This window comes from Pongo pygmaeus, chromosome 7 (assembly GCF_028885625.2).
Source record: "Pongo pygmaeus isolate AG05252 chromosome 7, NHGRI_mPonPyg2-v2.0_pri, whole genome shotgun sequence".
Lineage (NCBI taxonomy): Eukaryota > Metazoa > Chordata > Mammalia > Primates > Hominidae > Pongo > Pongo pygmaeus.
Genome location: NC_072380.2, coordinates 28480687 through 28497291, shown reverse-complemented (window position 1 = coordinate 28497291; position 16605 = coordinate 28480687). Strand labels below are relative to the sequence as shown.

The window sequence follows — 16605 nt, the reverse complement described above, 5'->3', positions numbered from 1 at the left end:
TGGTAAGACGTGGGCTGGATGGTGTTATTAATTTAACAATCCTATGTGAAACTGTTAATTATTGGCACTGAGGCAGCCTGGAAGGAGATCTGAAAATGAGTACAGTAGGGTTCTATTCTTGGCCTTGATCTGTTCAACATTTTCCCAGTGTTGGCGGTGAAGACAGAGAAGGCGCGCTCATCAGATTTGTTAGTGGTGCAGAAGTGAGAGGAATTGCTGGTTTTGCAGACAAATCAAGGTGGAGTCGTCTAGAATTAGGAGTGCAAATTAAAAAGAAAACAGAAAAAAATTCAGTAAGGGATGAATTTAAAGTCTGATTTAGGTTTAAAAATTTGAATTGTAGCGTTTTGAGATTTTCAGTATCCTGATAAGATAATACCACTTCTGGGGATGTAGCTGAGACCATATCCACAATGTAGATGATGATTTATGCACAGAGATTATTCAGAGATTTTTTTTTTTAAACTCTAGGAAAAACTTGGGAATAACCTAAATATCCAATGGTGTGGGCTAGAGGTAATAATAAATAAGTGAATTCTGATATCTTTAAAATAGAATGTTATGAAGTCATGAAAAATAATGTTTAGGAATAGCTTTAAAATAACAGGGAAAAATGTTTTTGCCAAAAGTTAAGGGACATCTACAGTGTGACTTCAAATATTAAAAGAGCAATGTGTTTAGAAAATAATTGGAAGGAAATACACCAAAATAGTATATCAAAATACAAATACCGGTTGCTTCTGGATGGGTTGAGGCATGCAGCTTTTTTTTTTTTTTAACATTTGTATTATTCGTGTTTTCTATAGTTGTGTATATATTCCACAGTGGGGACATCTGCAATTTTTAAAACTTTTTATGGTTCAAGGACAAGATAGGGTAAAATAGATGATTCATTCAGTGATTAATCTTGAGTGCCTGCTCGCTGTGTGTCAAGCTCAAGGTCAGGAGCTAGAGTCACAGTGGAAGACAGAGTCTTTGACCCCAGGTTGGCACAGGTCCACTGAGGAGGGGCAGGGCATGGAGAAAAAAAGCGTTGGGATTTTTCTGTTGTTCGTCAGTTCAGTGTGAGCCTTGAGTGGATGAGGCTTTTATTTTTATTTGTTTTCATTTTTTTTTTTTTTTCAGAGAGTCATGAGTCTTGCCATGTTGTCCTGGCTGGATTCGAACTCCTGGGCTGAAGCGATCCTTCTGCCTCAGCCTCCCAAGTGGCTGGGTCTACGCACATGGTCCACTGAGCTTAGCTCTAAGATATGGCTTTTAAAAAATTGAATGCAGTTTATAACAGGATCAGAAATTCAGCGATCTAATCATAAGATCTAGTCTTAATGACCTTGGCTGGTCAGGTGACATTTGGACCCTGGAGAGCCAAGAGTTAATAGGGACATGAGCAAGTAAGACTTGATCCTGGAAAGGCGAGTAGGATGCTGTAGGATAGGGAATAACTGAACTGTATTCATGCATTGGGTACACAGTAGCACCTTCAAATATTTTCCTGGTTATCAGACATAGGAAGGAGGAGACGTTCATTTTTGCTCCTGGTGTTCAAATACAATCAATAGATGAAACAGTCACTTTATTCTCTGTAGCTGCAGATTCCTAATTTATGGCATGATTACATGATTCCTTGTCTGTAGAATAATCAGCGATCATGCTGAAGTTCATAGACTGTGAGGTCCCCTTTAACCCGAAAGACTGGGACAGCAGATTTCAGTTCAATATGAAAAAGGATTTTCTAGCTGGCAGATCTGTCCAACAGAGGAAATGTCTGCCTAGGAAGTAGTGAGCTTACGGCTGTTGGCGGTATTCAAGTAGGGCTGAATGCTGTTGATTAGGGATGTGGTAGAAGAGAAGGACAGGAATTAGGCCGACCTCCAAAATCTCCTCCAATTTCTGGGGTCAATTATTTAATATGTGACTTGTCAAAGCCGAAAGACACATAGAATAGGGGCTTTACCTCCAGTGGCAGGTATTTGAGTCAATATCATCAAGTGTGTTCTTTAAAAATGTTTATAAATAGGTCCCAGCATTTTTGAGAGACCCTTCTGGGATCATTTTAGAAAGGATGAACAAAACAAAACAAAAAACAGGCGAGGTGCATTGACTCACGCCTGTAATCTCAGCAATTTGAGAGACTGAGATGGGTGGATTGCTTGAGCCCAGGAATTCTAAGACTGGCTTGGGCAACAGAGAGAGAACTTGTCTGTGCAAAAAATAGAAAAATTAACCAAGCATGATGGTACACCTGCCCATGGTCCCAGCTCTTAGGAGGCTGATGTCGGAGGCTCACTTGGGCCTAGAGTTTGAGGCTGCAGTGAGCCAGGAGCAGTGAGCCGTGATCATGGCACTCCTGCACTCCAGCCCGGGTGACAGAGTGAGACCTCGACTCAAAAAAAGGAAACCAAAGATGAGAACTATTTTAAGTTGGGTCAGAACTCAGTTTGTGACCCCAGGGCTGCTGAAAATTAAATTTGGTCCTTAGGAAAAGTAAGAAGGTTGGCGGGGTGGGGGGCCGGGAAATGGGCAGTAATAATGAACGACACAGATTGATGTGTAGACAAGTAGTGGGATCATGCTGGGTGTGGTGTCACACACCTGTAATCCCAGCACTTTGGGAGGCCGAGGCGGGTGGATCGCTGGAGGCCAGGAGTTCGAGACCAGCCTGGCCAACATGGTGAAACCCCGTCTCTACTAAAAATACAAAAATTAGCTGTGCATAGTGTTGCTTGCCTGTAACACCAGCTACTCGGGAGGCTGAGGCAGGAGAATCACTTGAATCAAAGAGACATAGGTTGCAGTGAGCCGAGATCATGCTACTGTACTCCAGCCTGGGCGACAGAGTGAGACTCCATCTCTCAAAAAAAAAAAAGGTGGGATCATCATGCCACTTCTATTCGGGATGATGACTAAATCAAGAGGGGGCTGTTAGTGGGTGCTGGGGCCTCTGCTTGGCCATAGAGAATGTGGAGTGACCTTGAATGTCTCCTCCCACTTCATGTCCTGCACTGTGGATTTATATCCCCAGGAGCACCTTGCTCAACACCGTCCTGACACCAGTGATGAGATGGAGCCATCTGATTGCTCTGCAGTTTAGCGATAAAGAGAATACAGGGCAGATCAACTTAAAGACATTTTAAAGTGGGATTTTCCAGGAAAGCATATGTTTAGTTTATATCAGACAATAAATTTGTAATTTGAATTAAAAAAATTTTTTTTGAGACAGGATCTTATTCTGTTGCCAGGCTGGAATGCAGTGGCACAATCATGGTTTACTGCAGCCTCGACCCACCGGGCTCAAGGGATCCTCCCACCTTAGCTTCCGAAAGTGCTGGGATTATAGGCATGAGCCACTGCTTCTTGCTAAGTTTTTTTAAAATTTTTGCATATGTATTAGTATAGCTTACGTATGAAAATTTTTTTTTTAGTTTAATTCTGCTTAACTTTCACTGAAATATATGCTTTATTTAGAATCCTCTCTGATTATTTAAAACTTTTAGATTCCTCTTCCTGATATTTTTGGATTACTTTTGTTGTTGTTTTTGTTGTTGTGCAGGTCACTGCTTGGACTAAATCACTTAGCAAAAGTTTCTCAGCTCTGCAAAGAGAATAGAGGTTTATCTCATCTTTGGAGAATATTGTAAGATGAGTTTTGTCTCCACATGATTTGTGCTTGCATTTTGGCATTTGAGAAATCAGTATTTGGCAAGAAAGTGCTCTCTTTATATGGGATGAAGCAATTTTGGGGTGCACTGACTTAACAAATGGCAGTTTTAGATGTATGTGAAAAGCATAGGCAGGACCTAGTTAGAACTAGAGTTGAAAATTTTTGTACATTTGATGACAGGCCTGAGTCTCCTTTGTCTCTGTATCATTTGTGCCTCACATGGTGTCTGTCACATCAGCTGTGCTTGTTGAATTGCTGTGATTTGGTTCCCTGGGCTACATAGTGGGTTTAGGGGAAAGTTAGGCTAACATGCCTTTTTTTTTTTGTTTTGAGACAGAGTCTTGCTCTGTTGCCCAGGCTGGAGTGCAGTGGCACGATCTCACCTTACTGCAACCTCTGCCTCATGGGTTCAAGCATTTCTCCCTGCCTCAGCCTCCGGAGTAGCTGGGATTATAGGCTCCCGCCACCATGCCCAGCTAATTTTTGTATTTTTTAGTGGAGATGGGGTTTCACCATGATGGCCAGGCTGGTCTTGAATTGACCTCAGGTGATCCTCCCACCTCAGCCTCCCAAAGTGCTGGGATTATAGGCGTGAGCCCGGCCTTTTTTTAAAAAAAGCAAAATATGATAAGAAATAATAGTTCCCAGCTGGGCATGGTGGCTCACGTCGGTAATCCAAGCACTTTGAGACTACCTGTGGTCGCAGCTGCTTTGAGAGGCTGAGGTGGGAGGATTGATTGAGCCCAGCAGTTCGAGACCAGCCTGGGCAACATGGTGAAACCCCATCTCTATAAAAAATACAAAAATGAGCTGGGCTTGGTGGCGTGCACCTGCAGTTGCAGCTACTTGGGAGGCTGAGGAAGGAGGATCACCTGAACCTGGGGAGGTTAAGGCTGCAGTGAGCTGTGCTGGTGCCACTTCACTCCAGCCTGGGCAACAAAAAGAAAATAAAAAGAAAAACAAAACACAAAAAACCAGTTGTCAGCCTTTTTGTCCTTTGAGTATCAGGAAGCCATATACAACTCTCTTAGTAAAAACAACCACATTCAGTCAGTGGCTGCTTGTCAAAGTGCCGAAGGAATTGAAAACTCCCTCTCCTCTTTCTATTTTTCTTCTGCTGAAAATGAATTGCTCTTGGTGTGCTGTTCTTAAATTCATGTGTCCTGTGTCCATTTTAATCTTGTTATCTATTTTTATGGTGACTGTCGCCATGGTACTCATGCTCCTTGCATAGCACAACAGAGATTTCCGACGTCTGATAGGACAGCTCAGAGTTCTGCTGCAGCCGGGAGAGAAACTGTGTATGAGGAGTTATTTTTTTAATTGAGGTGTAATTTACATACAGCACAGATCTTAAGTGTGCTGTTTAATCAGTTTCGACACATACGTATGGAGACAGAACATTTCCATCACCCCAGATGAGTTCCTCGTGACCATTTCCAGATAAGCCCCACCCCCAACCAGAAGTACCACAAATCTGATTTCTATTGCCATAAGTTAGTTTTGCTCAGTAGGTTCTAAATAGTATAATTTTCTCTCTCTCTCTCTCTCTTTTTTTAGACAGTCTTGCTCTGTTTCCTAGGCTGGAGTGCAGTGGCACAATCACGGCTCACTGCAGCCTTTACCTCCCCAGGCTCAAGCCATTCTCCCACCTCAGCCTCCCAAGCAGCTGGGACCACACAGGTAGGCGCCACCACACCCGGCTAATTTTTAAATTTTTTTTAGAGACAGGGTCTTGCTATGTTGCTTAGTCTGATCTCCAACTCCTGGCCTTAAGTGATTCTCCCACCTTGGCCTCCCAAAGTGCTGGGATTACAGGCATGAGCTACCTGTGCACAGCCAATTTTGTATTTCTAAGGACTCTATAGGTAGTGCTTTGAGGAGGAGCGGAGGGTGCGTGTCTGTTTAAAAAGCAGTATCCTATATGGTTAGGAGTCCCCAGTGAGTGAATAACAATGTTTTAGAGTTTGTGCAATGGGATGTTCAGATTCTTTTTTCTCATTAGCTCAGGGGATTTGGATTTATATTAGGAATCCTGATTCCCAGCTGAAAGAGTCAAAACCACAGACAGCTAGGCCTGGTATGGAGGAAGTGTGATTGGGCAAGGGCTGGCTTATTAGAGAACGTGTGTGTTGTGTTGGAGTGCTGCAGTGCTGGGTTAGAAGAACTGGAATTACTCCTAGGACATCCCTTTGGATGACCAGAAGTCCCATTGACATACTTTCTCTTTTTTCCCTGCCTTTTCCTTGAACTAGCATGTAAATTTAACAATCCACAGAGTTGTGGAGCTGGGCTTGTAATATTGAAACAAGATCTGTGCTGCAAAGCCCACTGCTGACTGGAAACGCAGATGTGCACTGCTGAGCTCACAGCCCCTGGGAAGCGTGGGCCCGATTCAGGGTGAAATTGCCCCCGAACATATTATTGAAATGCATTGAACAGGGACTGTTTCTTTTCTTTTTTTGAAAAAAATTTTAAATGAAATTTTCATTGCGCAAGTTAGTACACGAACACATTCTCTGGAGGGGAAAAATGCAAAACTTTGCAGCAATCAGAAAGTTTTCCTTGATGACTGTTCCTAATCCCAGTCCCTTCCCCAGAGGTCGAGCACTTTCATGGACTTGCTGTTCTTCAGATGCCTCACATACTCACATCTATACCTATAGGAATTACAAAAAGTTAAGTGCATTGGCTGTGGATTACATAAGGTCTCTTTACTGAATTGCCTCTCCCTCCCTCAACAGGGTGCTTGGCGATAGTTCCCAGCCCCTGTGCAAAGGTCTCCTTGATTTTGTTTAACCCCTGCCCAGTCTCCCTTTGAATTAGAAGGCTACACAATTACTTCACCTTTCCCAAAATCATGGGCACTTCAGTCATTTCCAGATCCTTTACTGTTAAAAACGCTGATACCAAAAAACATTGCTGCACAGACCTCTATAGCACCTGTAAGTTTTCTCTAGGATAAGTACTGAGAAAGTGGAACTGCTGGAACTGCTGGGCCGTAGGGTTCTTGAGTTGTACATTGTAACAAAGATGCATTATGGGGTCAGTTCCTCGCTTAGAGTTACTATAGACGAGGCGGGGGGATGCCTGCCCTCTGCTCAGACATTAAGTAGTTATTTGAAGACAAGAGGGCAGGATTTAGAGTGTGCTAGGTGGATGCTCACAGGTCACACATACCATTGCTGGTTTGTGGGAAGGGTTGGTATTGGGAAGGGCTCTTCTGGGCCTCCTAGTTAATTAATTCTGCCTGGTTCCCACCCCCCAACCTCTGAGGACTTTGACCCGTATGTTGATAGTGGTTGTGTGGAAAAGAATCACAGGCCAAACGGGCAGCCCGTTGTGGACTCTGGATGGGAAATTCTAAACTCAGTTCACTTGGCCTGGAGACCTTCACCGCACCTGCAGTTCTTCTTCAGGCTGCCTTTGTAATCCAGTGTGGCTTAAACACTCAAGCAAAGCGTGAGGCATTTGGAAGCATGATGTTCTTTAAAGGCATCTAGAATACGGCCACGTGGCTGTTAGTAGCAGTTTATGTTAATTATAGAAGAATGGCGTGTGCCACTGTTTACGATTCTGGCCTTCATGTCTATCTCTCTGTAGAACTTGTGGAAAACATGAGAATTAATCCTATCAGATCAAACCCATGCATTTAGGAGCCAGTGTGGCAAGGGAGGGAGTGGCTGTGCCACTCCCGAAGACAGCTTTGCGGCCGGTTGTGGGCCGGTGTCCCTGGCCACCTGGGTGGGGAGAGGCAGAGGCCCCTTTGCAGCCTTCACGATTTTACGTGCATTCAATCTCAGATCTCCATGCAGTCTGTGATGAAGTAGTGCTACTTGGACCCTAGGGCAACCCCACTCGTGCATTCATTCACTGTCCAAATGCAGTGTGCACTTCATTTGCCTTCATTGGGGTATTCCAGCATCCCCTCTCTGGTCTCTAGCTGATGTTAGTGGGGCCTCCCTTTTCTGTCATTTCAATATTTGGTGACCAAGTCGGCATTCTACTCCTCTCTCCTACTTGGTGGATTCTCTTGGGGCCCTCCTGGCCTTGATCCTTTGTCCTGAAGAGCACTGCCTTCTTAGCTTGCCCTCCCTGTCACACAGCACATTTAGGTTAATAGTCCTCTGGCCTTATAAGTCATCTTTTTTATCCCCCCCGGCCCTGAGACAGGGTCTCACTCTGTTGTCCAGGCTGGAATGCATAGGGTAATCACAACTCACTGCAGCCTCAACCTCCCAGGCTCAAGTGATCCTCCCACCTCAGCCTCCTGAGTAGCTGGGACTACAGGCACATGCTACCACGCCTGGCTAATGTTTGTATTTTTTGTAGAGATGGGGTCTGCCTGTGTTGCCCAGGCTGGTCTTGAACTCCTGAGCTCAAGCCATCCTCTGCCTCGGCCTCCCAAAGTGCTGAGATTACAGGTGTAAGCCTCCATACCTGGCCTCATCTTTCTTGATGGGCAATAACCAGTGTTCCCAGTGCGGTTGATTTTATAGAATGGGGGTGAGCAGTGTGCTTCTTTTTGTTTTAGTGCTTTTGCAGTGGCACTGGGCAAGATGTCTTTTTCCTTTTTGGCCTTCGTGGCCACAGTAGATGACAGTGCATTCCACAGTGACATCAGGTCTCTTTACTGGGTGTGACTGTTTCCATAGAGCTCTTGCATGGTTTTCATTTTTTTCTTACCATCTCTTACACTGCCCTTGTTGATGTTAAAATTTACTGTATTTCCCCTGCATTTGCACAAACTCTTTCTGATAATTTTCCGATAGGTTTGGCTCTTCACTGCCCAGGATTTGGTGTCTACTTTTTTTTCAGGTCAGCATTTATTGCGCACTTTTGCTAGGCACAGTGCTCAGTATCCAGCATGCATTTTCTCACTGTTTCCTCTCTCAGACCTGGGGGATCAGAATCTCTAGGAAGAGGAGCTTGGCGACTCTTAAAAAAATCAAGGCACTTCTGGAAAAAAAAATTCATTGCTCATTAAAGCCCCAAATTATCCTCTGGGATAGGATCAATACTTTTTCTCATTTTGCACGTGAGGAAACTGAGGCACAGAGAGGTGAGGTCATTTGGCTAGGGTCACAATGGGGAAGTTTGAGCTTTTTTTAAAAACATTTTTTTTTTTTTTGAGATAGGGTCTCACTCTGTCACCCTGGCTAGAGTGCAGTGGCACCATTTTGACTCACTGCAACCTCCCAGGTACAAGCAATTCTCATACCTCAGCCTCCCATGTAGCTGGGATTACAGGTGCCCACCATCATGTCCAGGTAACTTTTGTATTTTTAGTAGAGATGAGGTTTTGCTATGTTGGTCAGGCTGGTCTTGAACTCCTCACCTTAAGTATCCACCTGCCTTGGCCTCCCAAAGTGCTGGGATTACAGGCATGAGCCACTGCGCCCAGCCGGAAGTCTGAGCTTAAGGCAGCCCTGACTGTTTGTGCATTCTCTTTGGGGTATTTGTAAAGGGTGAAATAAGAAGAATTGTAGCCCTGCTCCTGGGGGATCCCATGCTTGATTCTTTGCTGTCATAATGCACATTTCCCGTTCCATGCCACAACCACTAACACCACATTAGCCTCTTGGTGACTCAAGTTTTTAAAAACAAGGAAGCTTATGAGGTCATCTAGTTTGGTCTGTCACTTGATGCATACATTTCCTGGCTGTACAACATAGTAGAAAGAGCATAGCTTGTCTGGGTCTGGTGGCTCACACCTGTCATCCTAGCACTTTAGAAGGCCGAGGCAGGAGGATCGATTGAGCCCAGGAATTCGAGAAAAGGCTTGGCAACATGGTGAAATCCTGTCTCTACAAAAAATACAAAAATGAGTCAGATGTGGTGGCATGCACCCGTAGTCGCAGCTATTTGGGAGGTTGAGGTGGCAGGATAGCTTGAACCTGGGAGGTCAAGGCCGCAGTGAGCTGTGATCGTGCCACTGCACTCCAGCCTGGGTGGCAGAGGGAGACCCTGTCTCAAAACAAACAAACATAGCTTTTGAAATCAGACACATTTGGGCTCACATTCTGAGTTCTGTCATTTTCTAGCTTCGTGGCCTTGGGAAAATTACTCGCCCTGAGACTCAGTTTGCTCATCTGTAAAATGGGAATGATGATGGTTTATAATCTCATGGGTTATTTGTGGGGGATTAAATGAGACACAGTCTGTGAAATGCTCAGCAAGTTGACTGGCACTTAAGTCGTTGATAAATGATAGCTATTAGAACATTCCTGAGTGCACATCAGTCTTTGAAAGGCCACGGATTACATATAAGGGTTGCTGTTATTCTCTTGCCACTTAGATGTGATTTTATTTCTTGGGAACATCCTACTGCCTTTTCTTCAGAAGATTCTCCTCTTCTGCTGGCCTTGAACTAAGTCCAGTCTACCTGCCGGCCTGAGGTGGCGGGGGCATGTGTGTCAGCCCCCTCAGTTGTGTTCCTGGGGCAGGCAGAACTCACCAGCACCCGGTGCTGATTTTATCCCTTCCTTCTCTGAAAACTCGGAGAGTATGTGCCAGCTGCTGTCTGTGATTGATGCACATTTATTTTGTCACTTGGGCTCAGAACGTCCTCACCAGTGAGCACCTTCTGATTAATGCCGCCACCCCATCCATTTCAGGAAAAGCTTCAGAGAGTGGCACCCCAACATCCTAAGCTGGGACTGGGGTGAACTCTTATTCAGCCTGTTTCTCCATCTCTCTTTTGTCTCGAAACTCATTCTCATACCCACAGTTATTGGGGCATAAAGATTCCTTAAATGGCTTCCTCCAGAGAAAAATACGTTTAAGGCACTTCCTTAGTGGTTTGAGCCCTGGGCCAGCCCCCCCTCCACTCCATTTATTTTCCACTATGTATTTAAATCTTCCCCGATGGTGCCTGTCTTCTCTTCACTAAGGCTGACTTTCTGTTTTTGGGGTGAAACGTGTGTCTCCTTCAACCTCCAGTCAATCAGCGGATTTTTTTTTTTAGATTCATAACATATTTTATTTTGACTTATCTAACTGATGTCAAAAACGGAAAATTTTCACATGGATATTCATTTAACTCATGGGCTCCATTCTAAAAACCCCCTTTTTAAAAATCAGGCTTCAATGTCAGATTGCTGAATGTTTTTTTCATTTTCCTGAGAGAAGCAAATGTTCATTCATTCATCTCATTATACAACACAAGTACATAAATGTAGCTTCGGAGCATATTAAGTGCTTTTATACACAAGTGCTGGCTGTGTGGACCAGGTGGTAGCTCATTTAGACCCCAAATTCACTAAGGGCAGGGCTTCTTAATATTTGGCTTGGTGCATGGTCAAGAGCTGGGCCCACATGTTGCATATCAGCAGGGCTGATATGTTTAAAGACGCTGGGCTTTTTCTGCTCTGGGGCCCTTTCCCGGGGGTTCTGGTGAGTCCCTCCCCAGGTGGGTCTGCCTCCACCCGTGTGGGCGGGATTAGCTCCCAGAGGCTGGCCAGGCCCCACCTGGGGGAAGCTTGGGGGCAGGGCCCCAAGGCTGAGATTCAGGCTTGGGGGAACAGAGCAGGAAAGAGACCCGGTACTGAAAGTGAGCGGGGCAGGCACCTAGTCACAAGGGCGATGGGCAGGGGCCAGTCACTGGCTTTGGGCTCCAGGGCCAGAGCCGTCTGACTTAGTGTTGAGCTCCAAGCATGGAACATGAGTTGGTTCATTTTGACCGGCAAGCCTCTAAATGGGTGCTTTGATTATTCACCGCAAGGAGAGGGCAGTTGCCTTTTTATGCCATGTTGATTCCAGCCAGGTGAGTCACCAGGTAGCTCTCATCCTCCTGCCAGGCTCCCCTGCCTGCCGGTTTGGCGTTGTCAGATAATGTGATCATTCATCGAAGTGACATTTGAGTTCCAAACCAGTTTTCTCCTTTAACCATTTCACCCTCAGGAGTGATTCTCCTTTGTTTGGCATTGTCAGGGAATGTGATGATCCATTCAAATGACTTTTGAGTTCCAAATAGTGTTTCCACTTTAACTTACTAAATGGAAAAAAAAAAAAAAAATTGGCCAGGCACAGTGGCTCACGTCTGTAATCCCAGCACTTTGGGAGGCCGAGGTGGGCGGATCACTTGAAGCCAGGAGTTCGAGACCAGCCTGGCCAACATGGTGAATCCCCATCTCTACCAAAAATGCAAAAATTAGCCCGGCATGGTGGCAGGCACCTGTAATCCCAGCTACTTGGGAGGCTGAGGCAGGAGAATTGCTTGGACCTGGGAGGAGGAGGCTGCAGTGAGCCGAGATGGCGCCACTGCACCCCAACCTGGTCGACAGAGCGAGACTCTGTCTCAAAAAAAAGAAAATAAAAGAAAGTAGAGTCCATGTTCCTGTGTTCCCCTGCTTTCTTCAAGGAGCAAGAACATAGGAACCCTTTTTGTCCTCTTGGGATTGGCACCTGGGGCGTTGTTAGGGTTTTAAAACTCTCACGTCTGTGTTTTATATTTTTGGAATGGCAGCTTTTTTTTTTTTTTTTTTTAATTTTTTTAATTGCCAGCTTTTGCTTGTTGTTACTGCAAGTGCTTCCAGTAAATCCCTTCTCCATGAAACTCACTCTCTTCCTCTGGATCCCCCCAACTCACCCTCCCCAGGCCTGAGCCATGTCTTGCTGCTGGGTCTCCACTTGTAGGGAAGAGAGAACTGGACCAGGACAGCGCGGGAAACTGACAGTGCCACTGCTTGCTAGCTTTGGGATTTTGGACAAATAGGTGACCTTTTTGAACCTGTGTTCTCAGCTCTAAAATGGGGATAATCTTGTTCCTCCATATTTTATTGAGTTGCTGGGAAGTTGGGAAAGAAGAGAAGCCCCCAGTGTGTGCGTTCAAGAGAGTATAAACCTGAGTGCCCTTCAAGCATTTGTGGGTGCTTTGAGGTCCTGTGCAGGTCTCTTAGAAGTTTACCCTGAAGACTGCTAGAGAGAATTGCTAGTTCTATGAGGCTTGTTTTCCCCAGGGATACTCGGCTCCTGGTTCCCTCCCTTCAGTCCTGGCTCTGGGTAAAATGCCAAGTCAGCAATCTTCCATCTCCCCACCTCCTTCTGGAACTGTCATGTGGTTTGAGAACAGTTTAAATCAGGTTTAACCACACTGCACACCGCCCCTCCCCCACCACATACATGCACGCCCCAGCGCCCCATGCATTTACAAAAACACTGCAGGACAACTGCGTCCCCTCACCCAGACATCTGTCAGCATAGTCCTGCTTATACCTGATTCCTTCTGTCTACCTGTTTTTAAGGAAACCCTGTCTTGGAAGCAAGTTCGAATGCTCTTGATACTTTTGCCTTCATTTTAGGGCCAGCAGCAGGTATTCTTTCTTATAACACGTTTTTCTTGAATCTGGGCCTCTCCTTACCCCTGGGAAGATCAGCTGTTTAAGATCAGTCTAAGGAGGCTGCAGTCCCATTGGTGCCAGTAGAGAGGGTTGTGGATTCCTGAGCCCTCACTATGTGCCAAGGAGTGTCCTAAGAGCTGTCTTGTGTAATAGGGTAGTGTGAACTCCAGAGAGTCGTGAACAAAGGCACTGCATTTCTGAGAGCAAACGGGGAGGTAGGTGTGAAGGAAGGGGAAGTGTATTTTTTCCTGGGTAGAGCTGTGAAAACGCTTTCCTGCCAGCAGCCCAAACAGAAACCGTCTCTTTTACTTGATTGAATGACTGTTGTGCAGTCAGACCAGCAGTAATATTTATTGATCAGGATCGTTTATTATTTGCTGGAGAGAATTTGATGTAAGCAGATCAGATGACCTATTTTTATGGCCCATCTGCTGGAATATGAAAATAGTAGTGTTATTTGGGAGTCCCTTCTTCTTCCTTTCCATTACTGTATTACATCTATTACTTAGAGTAATAGGAAGGCTGGATGCTCAGTTATAGGGTATGCCATCGAGAAGATACCAGCCCTAAATGGGAGTTGGACAATTATTTTGGTCCCTATCAATCTTGATATTCTATCATTTTAATTTTACTGGTAGTCTAAACTATTCTACACTGATGCAGTGTAGTCCAGTATTTTAAAACCTTCAGAAAAAGACAATAATTAGAATGCCCTGAGAATCCAAATTGTCACCCTCTGACCAGCTGATTGAGAACTTGAATCAGTCACCAATATGCTCAGTGCCATGTGTCTGAAACTTGTACTGTGAAAATCCTAAGTACACACCACACCCCTCTTAAAATTAGGATAACAGGACCTGATAATTTCAGAGAGCTAGAAGTTTTAAGTCAGGACTTTGGGTGCTCTTGCTGAGGCCCTGGCTTTCTATTGAAAGCCAGGAGGAGTTTTCTCCTATCTCTTCAAAGAAAAGGTCCGTGTATGCTTGGTGAAGTGTCTTTTTTTTTTTTTTTTTACTTTCTTTAGGGAAGACATACCAGAAAAAAAAGGCTTGAGAACCAGCCACCAGGTAGCAGTTGGGTATGGGATGGGACAGTTTGCTTCTGCCAAGGTTCAAATGGTGACCTGCAAACCAAGAGGACCATAAACATATTTGCATATACTTATAAATATGCTTGCAAGTACTCATGGCATTTGTCAGCAGAGATGTTGGCTAAGAATTGCTGAAAATGAATTGTTTGGGAATCTTGTTCTCCATGGAGTTCTGTTGTAAGATAAGAGATGGAAACATTCACTGCAAACATTTTGGCCTTTGTTTATTTATTTATTTAGAGCTCAGACGATCCTCCTGCCTCAGCCCCCTGAGTAGTGGGACTATAGGCATGTACCACTATGCCCTGCAAGTTTAGAACATCACACTGAAAAACTTAAGTAAAAATGTTATAGATTTAAAGGAAAAATCGACACTTTTCTGATAAAAGATAAAGAATGATATGCTTAAATATTAACCAAACATCTAAAAACTTAAACTGTTGTTTCTGCAGTGATACCCAGTGGAGATAATAAAATATACAGAGAGCTGAGTTTAGCAGAGAACTGAAGCTCTTGGCAGGAGGGTTTATATCCCTCAGTTGACCTATAAATTATTCATTAGAGAAGTAGCAAGCACCCACGCTTTTGCAAATAGAAGTCTTACTCCAAACTTCACCCTTCTTAAGTTAAAAGAAACCCCACGAGTTGTGCAGTGAATCACTTTGACTTATGACTTGTGTTCTGGAAGTGCTGCTAGGTGATATCATAGCTCGCTGCAGTGTCCCTGAGTGGTAGGAGAGCACAGCCACCGTGCGTGAGTGTGTGCACGCACACAAGTGTGGGGGCGTGCCTACGTGTGCTGAGACATGTGGTTGTCCAGCAACAGTTACATGACAAATAGCAGTTTGCAACCCTGAACCACAGAGAGAGTTTGTTTTACTGTTCTGCCTGTTCCAGTTCCTTAACTGATGGCAGATGTCCTCATTAAGGGCTATTAGCACATCAGAATGTGTTTGCTGAGCCCAGAAAAGAGCTAACTCCTTTTGGACATGGACTGAAAGATGTTATCTAGGGTAGCCAACCCGTCCTGTTGGTGACGGCAGTAGGGAGTGAGGAACACAAGAGGGCTTGGTATCCCCTTAAAACTTTCCCGAGAAGCCTTCAGCATGAGTTTATGTTTCAGTCAGGGAATTCCGTAAGAGGAGAATGTAGAATCATAAAGTGGGATTTGGCTGTGTGTTGAACTACTGTTATTGTTACCCTGAAATAGGTGTTTCTTGATTTCTCTTGGCTGCTCCAGAAGCATATGGCGAACTAGGGGATGGCTGGTTGATAGGGACCATTGATAGCTCCCAAGAAAGAACTCACCAGAGGAGTGAATGAAGTGGAGATTCTGGAGGAAAGAGGTTGGAAGGAGGCCACCGCTGGAATGGTGGAAGTGCATCAGGTGGGCAGGACCCCCGGAGTGATTGTGAGACAGCAGGAGGTTCTGAAAAGTCACAGGCGGCCCAGAGTTAACCTTGCTCCTTGACCCACCTGTTGGCAGACCTTCGCTGATGCTGTCATTCGCTCTGAGTCTCCGAAGACTCTTGGTTTACTTGTGCTGTCTATCGAGTTGCGTCTGTAAATGTCATGAGTGTGCTGGTTAACACAGGCGAGGCATCAAGTGATGCCTGGTGATGCTGCCCAGCCTAGATTAGTCTAGATTTGTATTTCTCCCACTTCCATGCTATTAATCCCCAGTATAAACTTGGCTAAAGTTTTCCCTGACTTTTTGGGTTGATTCCATTATCCCTTTGCATGCCCTGCCAGAGGGCAATATGTATATAAAGGTCTTCCCCAAACCCGAACTGCTAAATGATTAACAGTGGCTTGGGCTGCTTAACAGGATCAGATTAAAGCGTTGACCTTTATTCTGTAGGTAAGAGGCCAAGATGCAAGTGGAGAAGAGATTTTTTCAAGGAATGAAAGTACTTGAGAAAATGGATGTGTAGACTTTTAGATCAGGAGCTATTTTTTCTTTTTATTTTTTTGAAATGGAATCTCCCTCTGTCTCCCAGGCTGGAGTGCAGTGGTGTGATCTCCGCTCTCTGCAACCTCTGCCTCCTGGGTTCAAGCGATTCTTTTTTTTTTTTTTTTTTTGAGATGGAGTCTCACTCTATCCCCCATGCTGGACTGCAGTGGTGCGATCTCAGCTCACTGCAACCTCTGCCTCCCGGGTTCAAGCGATTCTTGTGCTTCAGCCTCCCAAGTAGCTGCGATTACAAATGCACGCCACCACACCTGGCTAATTTTTTATATTTTTAGTAGAGATGGGGTTTCACCATGTTAGCCAGGCTGGTCTTGAACTCCCGACCTCAAGTGATCTGCCTGCCTTGGCCTCCCAAAGTGTTTGGGATTACAGGCGTGAGCCACTGCACCTGTCCAGGAGCTATTTTTCCCATCAAGTTTCACTAACATAGGGAAAAAAACACCAAGTTGATGAAAATCAACTTAATTGAGTGTTTTATTTTGAGAGATCCCACACCTACTAGAATCATGGCAGGATTGTGACCTCTGACACCAGACGGACG

General features: G+C 44.9%; 1 protein-coding gene across 17 annotated transcripts in view; it reads left to right on the top strand.

Moving 5' to 3' along the window:
- The window catches only part of ZNF395 (zinc finger protein 395), a 41654-nt gene that overhangs the window by 6403 nt on the left and 18646 nt on the right, over positions 1 to 16605 (top strand). For 4 of the 17 annotated variants that reach the window (XM_063668588.1, XM_063668592.1, XM_063668593.1 and 1 more), the window contains exon 2: positions 5222 to 5344. The exons of 9 other annotated variants lie outside the window; for them this stretch is intronic. Coding sequence is in view for 3 of the 8 variants with exons in the window: in XM_054498316.2 (XP_054354291.1) it covers positions 15462 to 15479 (18 nt within the window). In the remaining 5 variants the exon portion in view is untranslated. Of the gene's footprint in view, positions 1 to 5221; positions 5345 to 12830; positions 15480 to 16605 lie in introns of those variants that run through there. 4 more of the 17 variants (XM_054498316.2, XM_054498315.2, XM_063668589.1 and 1 more) reach the window with 4 other exon arrangements.